Source organism: Marmota flaviventris, chromosome 5 (assembly GCF_047511675.1).
Source record: "Marmota flaviventris isolate mMarFla1 chromosome 5, mMarFla1.hap1, whole genome shotgun sequence".
Classification (NCBI taxonomy): domain Eukaryota; kingdom Metazoa; phylum Chordata; class Mammalia; order Rodentia; family Sciuridae; genus Marmota; species Marmota flaviventris.
Genome location: NC_092502.1, coordinates 132758308 through 132775794, shown reverse-complemented (window position 1 = coordinate 132775794; position 17487 = coordinate 132758308). Strand labels below are relative to the sequence as shown.

The 17487-nt window shown below is 32.2% G+C and overlaps 1 protein-coding gene across 3 annotated transcripts in view; it reads left to right on the top strand.

Moving 5' to 3' along the window:
- Cdh18 (cadherin 18) overlaps positions 1–17487 on the top strand; it is a 318203-nt gene that overhangs the window by 67437 nt on the left and 233279 nt on the right. For all 3 annotated transcript variants that reach the window (XM_071611877.1, XM_071611879.1, XM_071611878.1), the window contains exon 2: positions 9686–9980. In XM_071611877.1, the coding sequence (XP_071467978.1) occupies positions 9686–9980 (295 nt within the window). The remainder of the gene's footprint in view (positions 1–9685; positions 9981–17487) is intronic.

Below are 17487 nucleotides of genomic sequence, written 5' to 3'. Positions count from 1 at the left end.
GATATCTAATACATTCTTATTTCTTTCTGTATGTTTTAGTATATAACATAATAATATAACAGAATTAGTATTATTACATTATAGTTGTTAATACAATGTAATTGTTTAGTATGTTAATGTATTAATACAATAATATAATACACATCATTTTCACTTATTGAAAACTGGGAATTTTAAATGACATAAAGTGTCAAATTTAGAAATCAGATTCTTATTCTTCCATGATGTTGTTTGTGGTGCTTTTTCATTAATAAATTTTCTGAAATGATTCTGAAGTCTTTATCCATTGTTTTGTGTGCCCACTAAAGTCTCAGCATGCATGGCTTACTGGTGAATTGACAATGGATGCATATTTTCTTGGGTGCCTAGAATCTATGTACATCCCTTTCTTTCCTGGGGTCAGTGTGATGCATGTTGAGTCCCATCTCCAACACTAGACCAGGCAGCTTACAACTTGACATTTTCCTTTACTTCCAGCTTTCAAAGACGCTGAAGTTTAGCTAGAGATGTTATCTTCTGGTCTTATGTCTTTTCTGACCTTGCACACTATCATTATTTGCAAAGTCCTACAGATGTACACAGCTGCCTATAATTCCTATGCCCAGTTTTAAAAAAAAAATTCTAATAAACATTATAGTTCCCAACTTTTCCTTTTAAACCTTTGGGTTAGTATATCATTTGCTCCAGTTGGTATTCACTATCTCAGGCAACTTCAATTTTTAAGACTTCTTTGTTTTTTAAAAATCTCTATGGGAAAAGCTATAGGCATTTGGGAAGTTGTGAGTCAGGTCAAATAACAACAGAGTTGAGAGTGGTGTCTTCCAGAGAACCAAACAGAAATCAAATAATCAGCACTTTATGGACATGTGGCTCCAAGGACCACCAGCCCCATTTTGCTACATCCTGTGGGTGCCATGATGCAGGTTTTCACTGTGATTTTAGGATACTGTCTTTCACAGCTGCAGTGGAACTGAGGGCATGGGGATAGGGCACACACAGTAAGGTAAAACAGAACTAAATATTCAAATCAAAATTCAGATATTTTTCTTGCATACATCTTCTCTGTAATACCTCAAGAATGATCATTTTCCAGAGTTTTGAAAAGTCGATTCTTGTAACTTTAGAGAGAATTCTCATTTCTTTTATAAAGGAGATAATTTGGAAAATTCATACTCCAACATTTTTCCTGATTCATGTTTGTATACAATATAGTGTTTTATAAGGTCTTGTTTTTACATTGCTACATCAGTTTTTGTTTTATATGGTCCCTTTCTATATTCTCTTGTTGTAAATGCTTTTTACCATTCTGTTTAAAATTCATTGAGTCTCTTGGTTTTACATCATTTGTTTAATTTTAGTGTTTGTGCAATTGTAACAAAGTATAATAATAAAATTTAAAAAAAGAAAGTCTATATGTAATCAGTATTGTATCACTTAATTTCTGAAACTGTATTTTACACACTATTCCGTGTTTTCACTTCACACTTCACATTTCCCACATTTTAATTTTCAGTGCACCTCGTTAACTTCCCCCTTCATCAATGCAGTGCCTTTATGATAGCATATTTACAATTAACTACCCCTTTATTTTTTAAAAATTTGTTTTAAGTTGTAGATGAACACAGTGACTTTATTTAAATTTATTTTTTTGTAGTGCTGAGGATTGAACCCAGTGTCTCACACATTCTAGGCAAGCATTCTACCTCTAAGCTACAATCCCAACCATACCTCTTTACTTTTTTTTTCCTAATTTTGTCAGAGTTTTTAGTTAAATTGCCTTATAAAGCCCATCATGAGTTGTTATTTTTGGTTTAAATAGTGAGTAATTTATTAAATTGAGATTAAAAACACATACAAACATATATGTGTTTAAATACATACATAGCCATTTATGTACACACACACACACACACACATGATCATTGCTGACTATTGTCAAATGCCAAAAGCAATCGTCCCAGATTCTTCTCTGCAGAGTTACATGGGCTAACTCTGGATTAAAGAAGCCCTTTCTCTAGCACAGGAAACAGGTGCCCAACTGTTTTTTTGTTTGTTTTGTTTTGTTTTTGTTTTTGTTTTTTTTACTGTGTCTCAACTCATCTTTCTCTCCATCATAATTTTTCCCATCCCCTGCATATACAGACTGAGTATTTAATATTTGAGAGTTTGTATTGTGTATTGGATTTTTTTGTGTCGAATTATTTTCCTCATATTCTGATATCACTCCTATCCTTCTATAAATGTTATTTGATAACTATGAAATACTTGTGATGTTAGATAAATTTTGTCAAGTGATAAAATTCATTTCAAAACATCATGAACAAGGAAAAATGTATGATGACAAATCTCAAAAGAAGAAAATAACCTCTTGATGCTTTCAAGTATTTCATAAGAAAAGAAACAGGACTATGGATTGAGATTCAGTGTCCTTTTCCCTGGGAAAATTTCTGCACATAGTGAAATGTATCAGTCTGTGCTTCTCTCAGAATATTGACTATGGTGTTTCTTTTTAGTACATTGCCTGATACCTAGCGAAGTAATACACTTCATTTTATTTTCTGTTCAATTATGTTGAGTTGAATGATTAACATGAGAACTCTTTTAATAAAGGTCAGAGCTATGGATGAGTAGACATGTAGAAATGATGGAACTTAACTGAGAAGCATGAGAAATAGGCATGGGTGAATATCCAAAATATAGTAAGAAGGACTTCAATAGGACCTTTATTTATTTGAACAAGCATTAATTGCAAAGTATCTGGGAAAGTAACGCCACATTTTGGAATTAGCAGTTGAATTCAGGACACAATTTAGGAGTAATGAACACAGGAAGTATCAAATTCTTATGTATCATGGAATGAAAATCAAGCAAATGTTGCAAATTGTGCATGGAAATAAGATCATACTTTATATATGCTAATAAATCTTACAGTTTTCCTAAAAGATTGTATCATATTGTGACTTTTCAACATAACTTGTACAAAAATCCAGAAACTTTATTTAATAATAACATTCATATATACATATAAAATTAATAAAAACATATTAAATTAACTTAATCTATGAAAGGTAGTAAAAGGACATTGAATACCCCACTATAGTGCAACCTCTTATTCTTTCTTCTTTTAAGTACCACCTGCTTACTACTGCATTATTTGCTAACTTTCTCCATGTTTAATCTAATTAACATAGAGTATATATGGAATTTTTATTGTTATTTATGCACTTTAGGTAAATATGATCTTATACACTATTCTAAAATATTATTATTTTAAATAATGTATAGTTTTTCAGAACCATCTTATGCATCTCATTATTTTAATTGTAATTCATACTTTATCAAGCAATTTTCTTCCAGCCAAACCTATAGATTATTTTGACTTTTCATATAGATATACATACATATATATATGCTTATTTTTACTTTTTTTTCAGCACACTGACATGTTTCTGCTTTCCTATTTTTTTTCAGTTTTCATTGTTTTCACTCTAGCATTTTAATTTTGAAATATCAAAGGCTTCCATAATCAGTCCTTCCCCTCTCTTCCTGCCTCTGCTTATTTCATTGACAATCTAATCCAACTTCATTGCTATTAATACCACCTCTGTGCTTCAATCCCTTGAGTTTACAAACCAATCAAACTTCTCCTGTGAATGTAGACTGCATACATAAATAGCTTTTCTATAGTCTTGGCTGAGCTGAACAACAAAAATATTACATTTAGCATACCCAAGTTGAATTCCTGACCATTCCCTTCAAACTTTCTATACCAGGATCCTTCCATAATTCAGTTGATTACCACTATAAATTTCTGTCACTATGTACTAATATTCTTGCTTGATCTCTCCTTCATTTTACAGCCCATATCCATTCCTTTGGAAACCCATTGCTGCACTTTGAAAATACATTCATGATTGGAATGTTTCTCACCATTTTCACTACTGCCATTCTGTTCCATGGAACAATTATCAATCTGCTGCTTACTGCAGTTATATTCCATCAAATATTATTTTTTTAAAGAGAGAGTGAGTGAGAGAGAGAGAGAGAGAGAGAGAGAGAATTTTTTAATATTTTTTTTTTTTTTTTAGTTTTTGGCGGACAACATCTTTGTTTGTATGTGGTGCTGAGGATCGAACCTGGGCATGCCAGGCGAGCGCGCTACCGCTTGAGGCACATCCCTAGCCCCTCAAATATTCTTGCTTTAACTTTGCTTCTCCAATTTTCTATTTTCAATATTGAAGCCATGGTGATCCTTTTAAAGTGCCTGTGAATTATAATAGATCACCACTCAAAACTATCTAGTCTTCCTTTCTTGTAAAATCCCCTTATGTGGAATCACACCCAGATGTTTCTCTGAGGTCTTCTCTTACCTTCATTTTTATCTGTGCTCCTATGTCACACTGGCCTTCTATTTCTGTAACCTGCTAATAACAGTCCTAAATTGATCCTTTAAGTTTTCATATATCCTGCCCTTCAGGGATTTGCCTAAATACCATCTTCTTAAATAGGCCTTATCTGATTCCTTGTGTTATTTTGTTTCCTGCTATAATATATCACCACCAATTTGGTCACTTAAAAATTAATATTTTTTAATGGATCTATAAGTCTGAATTCCAAGATAATTCCTATTGATTTAAAATCTAGGATCAGGCAGAGATTCAATATTTTATGCAGTACCTCTGGGTTCTAGAGGAGAATTTATCCTTTGTCTTTTCCTGTTTGTAGAGAACTCTCTTTAGTCTGTGCACAATGTCCTCTACATTTCAAGGCAGCAATGAGATCCTGAATATGTCTCCAGCTTCCATCTCTGTCTTTCTTTCTCTCACCAATTAGAATGTATTTCCACACTCTCCCCCAAGGACTCTTCTGATCAGATTGCTCATACTTAAAGAAACCAGAAGAGTTTCTCCAACTCAAGGAATTTAAACTTAATAATTCCTGTGAAGCCCATGTTTCCATGGAAAGTAACATATCCATGGGTCCCCTGAATTAAGGCATGCACATCTTAGAGGGCACAATAGTCTACCTACCTTAGTCCTATATTTATTGCTACAACCTCTGTGCAACACACCAGCTACTTCTAATATTCCTCTTTTATATCTTTCTCCTTCTTCTTATTAAATTTAGCTCTTGAATTTTCTAGAATATTACAGATAAGTTATAATTTCTTCTGCTTATTCTTTGTTTCTAATCATTGCACTGAATGCAGACTATGTCCACGTAGGCATCTTTATTTGCCTTTTGTGTGTGATATAGCTAAGTTCTGAATATCAAAACTGGTACATTAGGGTGCTCCAAAAATGTTTATTTTAAAAATAAACTCCTGGATCAAGTAATTACCTTATGTTTTATTACCAAATGAATTTCCCAAAGCATCAATTCCATTTACAACTTTATCATCCTCCTTCTATTATGAAATGCAATTACTGCTTTATTTTTTTCCAGAAAAGAAAAATTGCTAAAATGAAAAGTAATAATAAAGTGTTAAATGTTTGTGAAATAACACAATTTAATGTGTGGGCAATGGATTTGTGTCAATATTTTCATGGAAATTGAGTCATGTTTAATAATCTGATATTTAAAAAGAACAAAAACAAAATAGTACCAGCTGGGCATGAGGTAATCCCAGTTACTCTCAAGGCTGATGCTGGAAAATTCCAAATTCAAGACGAACATGTTGAAATTATAAATGTTGTCTAAAGATTAAATTATAATAATAATAGGAAGAAGAAGAAGAAGAAGAAGAAGAAGAAGAAGAAGAGGAGGAGGAGGAGGAGGAGGAGGAGGAGGAGGAGGAGGAGGAGGAGGAGGAGGAGGAGGAGGAAGAAAGTGGACATATAAAATGTGTTTCAGTCTCCTTGAAGAAAAATAAAACAATTTTATTCTGATAAAAATAGATAATCATGTATTCCATGTAGTTTATATTAGTTGCAATCAATTTCTCAATATTTGAGGTTTCTTAATAACTTGTAGTGAAATTCTCAGCCACTGCCTGCATTTCGAAGTGCTCAAATATTCAGCACATCTGGATAGTTGAGCTGATGGGTAAGAAATGACAATTTCAAATGTAAGCAACACTATGCAGTTATGTGTTAGGTGTTAACATTCCTTTTTGAGTTCAGAGGATATATTGCCAAAGCAAGTGGGAAAAAAGAGAGTCTGTTCCGTGCAACTCTTTATTATTCATTCACTTCCTTCTCAAAAAGTGTATGCCAATTAGTTAAAAATGTCGTTGTATTTTTGTACTCCTAGTTACACAAATACTGTATTTCCTTATTTTTATATAATTTCTTAATCTTTTGTGTTTTAACCAATTACCATTCATCTTATGGTTGAATGAGGTATTTTGTTATTCCTATTTTTAGCTATTTTTCCATAATTGTTGATAAAAAACTTAAAATTATGTTTTATTTTTCTTCAAGGAGACTGATATGAATAAGTTACCAAAAGACTTATTATTTGATGCATTTCCTTCACATTGATTACTTAATGTTAATTGATTCTTCTTTTGTATGATTATACTTTAAAATATGACACATAGTAGAATGAGTTATGCATACCACATTTCAATGCCATGTATTTAAAATTTTCACATATTTTTTGCACATTGTGTCATATGCATTCTTATACAGAAAGTATTGAAGATAATAACAGTAGCATTACTAATATGATGTTTTTGTCTTTGTTTCAGTCATTCACTGGAATACTGTAAATATTAGTTCCCTACTTATAGCAAGGTGTATTTGAATTGTGTGGTTCAGAATATCATAATTTTAACTTAGTGACCAGTTTTTGTAACATAGACATTACAACTTAGAGCAACTTTCCAAATTAATGGCTCTGCCACCATTTCCTTAAGCTTTTAAAATTATCCTTCCCCAAGGAAGATAATATTATTTTAGTGAGAACATGTGCATTGAAGTGAAACCAATATATTTTTAGGTACTGATTCTACTGTGGTTCAGAGTGCATCAAAAATGTCCTAACATGAACTCATGTGAGTTGCATTAGCTTTAGAAGGACCATTTGTTAATACTTAACACTAAGAAAAAGGTGATTTATTAAGGTAATGCCAGAAAAGTTTTAATTTTGTTTCACATGGGTGGATACATTTTTCTTTCTTTTTTTCTTCACCCCTTCTTCCTTTTATGTCCTCTAAAGAGCAGTTTATTAGCCCCACTTCACTCTGTAATCAGACACACAAGAATTATCTCTTCTTGCAGTAAGTCTAAATTTAGAACATCTGTCTTTTAACATGAAACTATAAGTTACTCTGCAAGACCTCAAGACTCTAAAACTACATCCCCACCACTGTGTTTTAAGATATATCCCCACCACTGTGTGTTAAGACTCTGCTACCACTCTCTGAATAATATTTCTAAACTGTTTACTAAAAGGAGTTTATTGTATATGAATAAGATCAACCTTATCTTCCAAATATTTTATCTTCTTTTATTATAAAAATCCATGGGTATCTCTCAAATAATTTAGTAGCTAGTTAAACTTATAATTTTTTTACAAAATCAGTACCAAAACTGTATCAGGGTCATTTCTAATTTCCATGATCTAACCCCTTTCATCTGTTTCTCATTCCTGAACATACTCAAAGACTTCAGGTGTCTATTGTAGTTATTTATAGATTTGATTATTGGTATCCCCAGTTTTCTCTCCACCTCTCAAGTTTTCTACCATTACTTCTACTAATAAAAAATGTTCATTTCATTCATTTATTCTTTCATCATTTTTTGTCTTATAAAACTTAATACAAACATGGGCTCCTCCAAAGTCTTTGAAAACCTCTTATTAAACAAATAAGATGATATAACCAATCTTTCCCTTGGCTTCCACCTCTGTGGCAAAGCATATGCTCAAACAGAACTGAACATTTGAGAGAGGATGTGGTGAAGGAGTGGGAATCCTGAGAGTAGATCAATTTGCTGCTTCACATATGGTTATTATCAAAATTATATAAAATTTTAATCAATTGACTACATGCTAATGTAATGGTTTTCCATTAGTGTTACTTGAAAGCTGATAATTTAAAATTTCAATCATGTTAGTTAAAAGTTGAAAAAATTCACTAATAAAACAATCACATTACTTAAACTCTAAAACTAAGTAGTATTAAAAACTGACATAGTACTCAATATATATCTCTGTAATATTTTGTTGTAATTTTTCTAAAGTGATTCAATAATATGAATATTTCTAAATTATACTTCACTGATCATATTACAGTCTATGTTCAAATTAGTCATAACTAATAAAAATTATGCTAGCTGGCTTACTAATTATGAAAATATTATTACTGTGTAACTTGTGGAAGGTGCAAGCCTGAAAACCCAGAAAGTCTGGAGACTGAGTCTGGAGGACTACAAGTTCCTAGCCAGTATCAGCATCTTAGCAAGATTCCTGTATCAAAAATAGAATATGAAGGCTCATAGGCATTTATAAAATGGTTTCAATCCCCAATATTGAATAAAATAAAATGATTGATGATTTGTAATGAATTTTCTTTTGGCTGCTTTTTCTTTTACAAAACAAATAATTCTTTTCTTGAATTTTATTTTGTTTTTCTAAATATTCTCTATTTCAACTGACTTTTAAGAGTTCAGACCCTTTAAAATAACCTTGAAAATTTTAACTTCACTATGGCAAGAAAACTGAAGTGCTTTGCGAATAAGGCTATGTGTTTCAGAATTTCCAATGTTAGAAATGAACAAAAGGTGAGGACTTGAGGTTATGTGACCAGAGAATTTCATCTGAAGATAACTGCTCAGGTCTCTTGGGAGAAACAATTCTTCAAATATGTATTTGAAATTTCAGAAAATACTTCCACTATTCCTGGGTAGAAATATAGTACTGGCACTCCCAGAGGTATTTAACTGAATTTTGATGGTATAAGTTAAAATAGAGTTTTAAGCATGAGTGATATGCAACTCAAAAGCATAGTTTTAAATAACAAAAAAGACTAATATTATCTTAATATATTGATTATCCTTATTAGAGAAGATCTCTTTACTAAAATTTCTACTTTAAAAATACCAAGTAAGGTATTTTTTTATCATTTTAATTCAGTAAGTGATATTTATCCATGTTTTTAAGTTAACTAAATTTAGGATATAGTTACTGGTTCAGTTTAAGACTACTAGCAACCTTTTGAGTTAAATGTTTGCAGTTCTTAAAGAAAAAAATTACTGCTCATATTTTTACATTCTAAATATAAATATTTATACTAGAAAATATTTAAAATTTGTTTCAACTTATAAAATTAAAGCTCTATGACAAATTATGGGCCTTTATTGTGAGAATTTTAATAATTGATTCAAATATCAATTCATTCCAAAAACAAAACAAAATCTGCTTTATTCTTACAAGTATACTAGGTGACAGAAATGTACTGAAAGTGTCTTTTCTCACCTTTATATTAGTAAAATGTTCAGTTAGTGAAAAAACAACGTGGGTTATTCTTTTACTCAAACCAGTAAATGAGAAATCATGATAATCATATGAATACCAACTAGACAAAATATTCAAGAAAATGAAAAACAGCCATATGCAAGACACTGTAGAGAGAAAAAAAAATCTTACAATATGTATCAAATTGTACATGGGAAATTTTCAAAGAAGGAGACCAAAGGTGGGAATGCAATTGCCTACTAATTTGCCCATGTGTATTTTGCAGCTGCACTCCAATTCTGACAAAGGTGATGGGTCTGTCAAGTACATCCTTACTGGAGAAGGTGCTGGGACTATATTTATCATTGATGATACCACGGGGGATATCCACTCAACCAAAAGCCTAGACAGAGAGCAGAAGACACACTATGTGCTTCATGCCCAGGCTATTGACAGACGGACAAACAAGCCTCTGGAACCTGAATCTGAGTTCATCATCAAAGTGCAAGATATCAACGACAATGCTCCAAAGTTCACAGATGGACCTTACATTGTGACTGTGCCTGAAATGTCAGATATGGGTAAGGAAGACTATTTCTATACTTGAAGAGTTAATCCAAAAATCATCTACAAAAGTCCAGTATTTAATCTCTCTGTGTTTGTGCATGTGTGTTTGTGTGTATCTGTGAATGTAGAACTGTGGAAAAGTTTCAAAATGTTTGAATATTTTTTCTGTTGTATAAAATATTAAAGAATACTGAGTCAATCATATATTAATGAATTAATTTATGAGGATGTAAATATAAGCTACGGTTTGATCTCAAGGAAAAAGTCATAAATTGGTTAACAGCTACAATTCTTGCTTAACTTCTATGGTATTTTGGTTATGCATTTTTTTTCTAATATTAAGCATATACCAACAAATTCAGTACAACATTTTGATTAGAAAAAAGACCATGTTGTGTTTCAAATTCATGGCTTCATGTCTTTTAAGCTTAAGCTCATGAATAAATTATAATAGCATTAGTAGTAGAGGTAGTCACTACATTAATAAGTAAAAGTTTAAGAGATTCCTAAGCATCTACTTAACATATATTGCAAAATATACAACAATCCTATGAAAAATTTTGAATTTTTAAAATATGCAAACTGGGATAGATTACTTAAGTCACTTCCTCAAATTCAGATATCTAGGAAATAGCCAAGGAGTTATGAATTCCAGTTTTACCGGAAAGCAAAAACAGTATTGCAGATGGTGTATCATGATTCAGGTTTAGAGTCTCTGATTATCTGGAGCATTCCCATCACTCACAGCTTTTTGTGGTTTAGCCATTTTATTTTTACCTAATAGATGAGTTTTCTAAGGGTAATTAAAATAAATCAGCTATCATGGGGCTTGTGAGTCCTGCCTGACCTACATGAGTCCCTGGGTTAATCCGTAGCACTGACAATAAAAGTGGCAGCATCAATAACAAAAACTTAACTAGAATAATAATTTCTCACTATCTTTGTAAGACTCTAAGCTTAGATTTAGAATGCATTTTTAATAAAAATTTTAGACATTTAATTTCAATTCACATATATGAACATTATTTTAAATTAAGTATTTTAAAGTCTCTAAATCACTCTATGAATTTGAATATTTACATGAAATTATGTAATGAAACTAAGACTTTCTTCCCTTCCCTACCTTTAAACCTCAGCCCAATTTTGTTCTTTCGAGAGTGCCAAGTATGTCCTGTAGCTGTTGGGGGAAGTCAAGAGAAGAGAGAGACTTAGGTCTTCATGTCAGCCAGAGCCTCAGGGGAGAAAGCAATTGCCAACACGGTTCCCTCTGGACCATAGTAGATAGAAAACAGGGATCAGACTCAGCAATCCTGGTGGAAAGTTTCCAAGGAGATTTGAGAGAGAATTAAAAGACTGAACACTACTCACCTAGTGAGTGAGAGTTTGTGTGGAAACCCAAGAACAGAATTTCCTGTGCCCTACCCATAGAGCTCTATGGTACAATGACTTAAGAATACCACTGGTAGGTTAATTCCAAGAGGTGGGTAAGACCTTAAAGAGCAAGGTAACCCTAGGTGGATGCACAAGAGAGAGCTAACAGAACATTCATTAAAGAAAGACTGTTTCAAAAGAAGAGTAAGTAATAAGAACACTACAGATATTTTAAGTACACTACAGTACATTTTAAGTACTTAACAATACAGATATTTTTTACCGCAAATCATGCATTCTTGTATTTTTTAAATTATTATCTCAGTGTTAAACATAATATTTTGTTTTGTTTGACATAATCATACAAGCATGAAAAATATTTTATTTCAATATAGTCCCCAGTATTTTAACTTTCCCTGTCTTCCTCTACCCCTTATTCCCTCGTTCCTTTATTCAACTCTTCATTCTTCTACTTATTTATAGTGTTTTTTTAAATTATTGCATTAAAGATATATGTAAAGGTGAAATTTACTGTGGTATGTCATATATGTACATAGGATAATTTGGTCAGTTCTATTCTGTGGTTCTTCTCTTTTTCTGACTCTCCACAAACCCTTCCTCTACTCTTCAGGGACCCTCACTGACCTGACACATGTGCATTCACGCGAGCGTGCACACAGACACACACACACACACACAGACACACACACACACACACACACACACAGATTTCCCTTTATTTTGTTCCAGCTTCCAAATTCGAGAGAAAACATTTGATTCTTGATTTTCTCAGTCTAGTTTGTTTCATTTAGCAGGAAATTCTTCAGTTCCACCCATTCACATACAAATACCATGATTGCATTCTTCTTTACAGCTAACTAAAACTCCATTGTGTACACACACCACATTTTTAAATCTATCTTTCCGTTGATAAATATCTGGTCTGGTTCTGTAATGTAGCTCTTGTGAATTGTACTGATTCAAAGCATCACTGTAGCTATATTTTAAATAAATAAATAATAAAACAACAACAACAAAAAAGTATATAAGCACTGAAAACATGAATGGTCACCAATTAGACCAAAATATCTTCTTGTTTTTTTTTTAATATATCACACCAAAAGAAGTAGCTAAAGAAGAATCAAAAAGCAAGATATTTTTTTAAAAAAAATCCATATTTTCTACTATGGAAACCCACAATTTTCAATTTGCAATTGTGGGAAGAAGAAGGAAGACTTAGAGAGTGTGTTTATTCAACCTATCATGTTAGCAGCACAGGTTCCCAGAAAACAAAGAACAGATGCATAATGCAGAAGAGGAAAATAAAATTTCATTTTGGGGTGCAAAATACTCTGATTTAGAAGTCAAATAGAATTTCTGAGTTCAAGGAAGGATATATAGAATAAGGATCAACTTTAGATAAACCTTGGCAAAGTTTCTAAAGACTAAAGATAAAGAGAAAACTCCATAGACTTTTGAAATTTTTGAAATTGTCATTTAAGAAAAAAACACATTCACATTATATATGTTGTTTGAAATATTGGAATTTGGTAGATAATTGAATCTCATGTATAGTCTACAAAGGAAAAAATGAAAACTTAAATCCTTTGTTCATTCAAAATGTGATACATCTGTGAGGGAAAAAAAAAAATCCTGGAAGGGGATCCTTGAAAGTTCAGTCATCCTTTCCCTGACAGAAAATCATAGAAGAGTTGGAAATGACAACAGTTGAAATGAATCAGAACATGGATTTAGAAGAAGACTAAAGTTATCTGCAATGAGCCCTGAAATAGCTTTATAGTTATATAATCAAAACATTGAATGTAAAATGGCACTGTTAAGAATGCAAAAGTATACAATATTGTCTAACTAACAATCATGAAGCCTACAGGAATTATTGCAGCAAAGGCTGTGGATTTGGAGGAAAAAAATTCACAACATTTTAACATCTTCATTTAGTACTTGGGGAGGAAGGTGAGAATGGGGAAGAGCTAATATACTTGGACAAGTATGGTTGAAGATGAGGAATTTAATATCTAAAAGCTGTAGAGAAAAAGGATAATACAAAATAAGTTTTAAATGTCCCCTACTGTGGTTCCAGGCAAAATTAAATTACTTGAGAAATTTTATGGCAAGTCCTAGACTGAATATTGGAAATTATTTTTCATTAGTATATTCGAGTGTGTGAACAAGCTTATTATTGAGGAAAATCAAACACATAAACATTATCATAACATATTATAATGAACTTTGTAATATGAAGTCTAGAAGGTTATGTGCCAGTCAGTGGAGGAAGAATTGTACTTCATGTCACACGCTTCAGATTGAAAACTCTTATATTAACTGATTTTGGATATTGAAAGTGATTAATATTATAGAATTGGGATCAGCAATGGCAAGAGAGGGATACCTGGACTGCTGTCTGATTTTGTAAGGTTTTACTGAGGTGTAGCTTCACTTGTTTATTCCAGTGTTGCCTGTGGTAGTTGGGGTACTGCAGGAGCAGATCTGAAGAGCTTGGAGGAAGGAGGCCTTCAAGAAATATGTCTTACAAAGCCTGAAATATTCAGTACATTATTTTTGTAGGAAACAAATGCTTACCAGTTTCCTTGGTAAGAGATTGCAGGGCCAAGACACGAGGCAGGGGAACAGCTAGAGGACAGTGTCATAATTCTGTCAGACAAGAGTCTGCTTGATGTAGGTGGGTCAGTGTTGGCCAGCTGTAGTTCCCAGGAAAGATATTGCTTTCCTGACAAATAGTACAGCTAGCACATGTATTTTACCAGTTACCATTCCCATTTCTTCCTGCCTGTAGTATGGTTATGTAGTATGGAAGCATAGCACCTAAATGAAATTCAGTAGGAAGCTTGTAAGAATAGTATAATACACTGGTAAAACAAGTCCAGATAAATAAATAAATTCCTGAAAATTAATACTGTCATAGGACTGAATCTTTGGTCTTCTACCAATCCTAAGACGTTTCTTAGAAGAAAAATATGTCTTTTTGTTTTTTGGCTGGACTTTCAATACATACAGCTAAGTTGAATCTAAGTTCTGAGGTAGACACCCTAATGAAATAATTAAATTTAATACCGAATCCTAAAGAATAGTGAGGAAGTTTTCATCTTCAGATAAGAAATAGTGTCCTAATTTTCCCTTACATGACTTGATTTGTTAATGATATGAGATCCTTGTTCCTGTTCCTTTCTGCTAACCCATTGTGAATTTATGAGGTCAAATGATTTTCCTCTGGCAACAATTTTCCCTTCTGCCTGATATGTGATTTCCAGCTGATCTCAGATGGCTATATCTTGCTTGCCATCTACTAAAAAATTAATTGTACACATATTAGCTATGATCAACGAATATAAGGTGATTAGGCACTTTGAATGTAGTCTAAGTTCTGCCAAATACCCAGAATTGATCATCACAAAGCTACCAGTAATTTTGCCAGTCTGTGACTACAAGTCACCATAGCAACTATCAGTATACTGACCACAGATACTACCAGGAACACTTGTTGAAAATTGCTCTATGTCAGTCATTACACGCCATTTGCAATAAATTCATGCTCATGTAATCATCACCATTGTGATGTCAGCACTATTATATCTTCTTTTTACAAAGGATGAAACTGCAACATAGAATTAAGGAATTTTCCCCAAACTACAACATTAGTAAGGTGTACAACTTTTAACATAGTTGTAATCTTAGTTTTTGATTTACTATATTTTATATGGTGAACAAAATTAAACCAGATTCAAGGTATTTGTGGAATGATTCTTTAAAATTCCAAAATTTGCAATAACAGCAATGAAAAACAGTGTCTGTGCCAGAATGTAACCAATTTACTGAGCCAGAAGGGACTTTTAACTCATTAGAACAGATTTATATTATTATGATGTTCCCTTTGTTTAAGAGGTGCATTTTGGGGAATTACATTATATCAAAAATATGAAAATTCAAACCAAGTAGCCAGAGACTGAGAGAATAGGTAATTCATTTATAATACAATAAAATCACTTTAAAGTTCAATATGGACTTGATTTTGAAAAAAAAGAGAAAAATCTGAAAGCATTAAATATGTATACAGCAGAAACCTGTGTATAAAGAAAATGGACAGGTTTTAGGTGGGTGTAAGGAACAAAATCTGAAGGGACATGAAAATGCAGATGGTGTGGGCAATAATGTAAATGGAGTTCTCAAGGGCCACTTTTAGGAGTGAAAGAGGTCGCATTACCTGAGATACAGAGTGGTGTTCAGATGGAGGACCAGGTGTGGTCATAATGTTGGAAATTGTAAAATAGCACATTATCCCCATACTAAAGACAAAGGAAATGGTAAATAAATCTATCATAAAACTGGAAACATTCAATGATACCCCCATCCAAAAAGAATTAAGACATTAATACAAATGAATAATCATTTGAAAGTACAGACATCAATCATGCTAAACTTAATTTAAAAATAAATGAAATATTTATAAAATCCATTATAAACATTAAAGTACTTTTTATCACATAATTTTTTACAAAAATAAATTAGCAATAAATTACCCTACAATTAAATCAAAATGCAAGAATCACATCAGCAGGATATTAAAAAAAAACAAGTTAATTATACAAAAATCTTATATTTCAATAGTAATTGAAATAACAAAAAAATGCCAGTATGCAATAGTTGTTACTTTGCAGAGACATTAGAGGAAAAATAAATTGCCATATTTTAGAGTAATTTGGCAATATCTATGTAAATTTTTAAAACATTTTTTGCTAAAAATATTATTGAAAAAATATAAGTGTGTGTATACATTCACATGATTATGCAAAGAAGCATGGGAAATTATGACATTGCAATGTTGTTTATAATTATGAAAAAGGAACCAGGAGGCGGATGGATAGGTACATGGATAGATATAAAGTTTTTGAAAGAATGTGTTCAAGCAAATGCTGAATTCTATGTAGACTTAAGGTGAATGTGTTAAAAAATGTGTTTAAATGGAAAGATCTGTATTGTGTCAGTGAGAAAAAAATGTTTTCAAAAATCCATGTTAAATAGTCTATGATTTTTTTAGGGAACATGACTATGATGCAGAACAATCGTGCAGATGCACATAAAACATCTAAGGGAAAGAATGCACACACATACATATTGTTGTATGCAGATACTTCTAAAATATGGCTTCTGGTATAACCTGCTAAAAAATAAATGTGTTAAAATACCTCATCCACAATAGCCTCAAAAAAATAAGATAAAATAATTGGGAATCTACCTAACAGAAATCATAAAAGAAAAAAACTTCTACAATGGAAACTCCACAACACTAAATAAAGAGATATAAAAAGACTTTAGAAAATGGAACAATCTTCCACGCTCCCGGATAAGCAGAATTAACATTGTCCAAACGGCCATACTACCAAAAGAATTGTACAGATTTAATGCAATACTTATTAAAATCCAAATGACAATCTTCATAGAATTAGAAAAAGCAATCATGAAATTCTTTGAAAAAAATCAGAGACCCAGAATAGCCAAACAATCCTTAGCAATATAAGAGAATCAGGAGTTATCATAATACCAGAAAATAAATTATACTACAGATCCATAGTAACAAAACGGCATGGTATTGGCACCAAAACAGACACAAGGACCAATGGGTACAGAATAGGATACACGGAGATGAATCTACATAAATACAGTTATTTCATACTAAACAAAGACGCCAAAAAATATACAATGGAGAAAAGATAGCCTGTTCAACAAATGGTGCTGAGAAAACTGGAAATCCATATGTAACAAAATGAAACTAAACTCCTATCACCCACCCTGCACAAAACTCAACTCAAAATTGATCAAAGACTTAGGTACTAGAGCAGAGACCCTGTGCCTAGTAGAAGAAAAATTAGGCCCCAATATTTACCATATCAGTTAAGAAATAATTTCCTTAACAAGACACTTAAAGCACAAGAAGTAAAATCAAGAATCATTTAATGGGGTGGAATCAAACTAAAAAGTTTATTCACAACAAAGGAAACAATGAATAACATGAAGACAGAGCCTACAGAATGGAAGAAAATTTTACCACATGCTCCTCAGAGAGAGCACTAATCTCCAGGATAGACAAATAACTCAAAAAACTTAACATCAAAA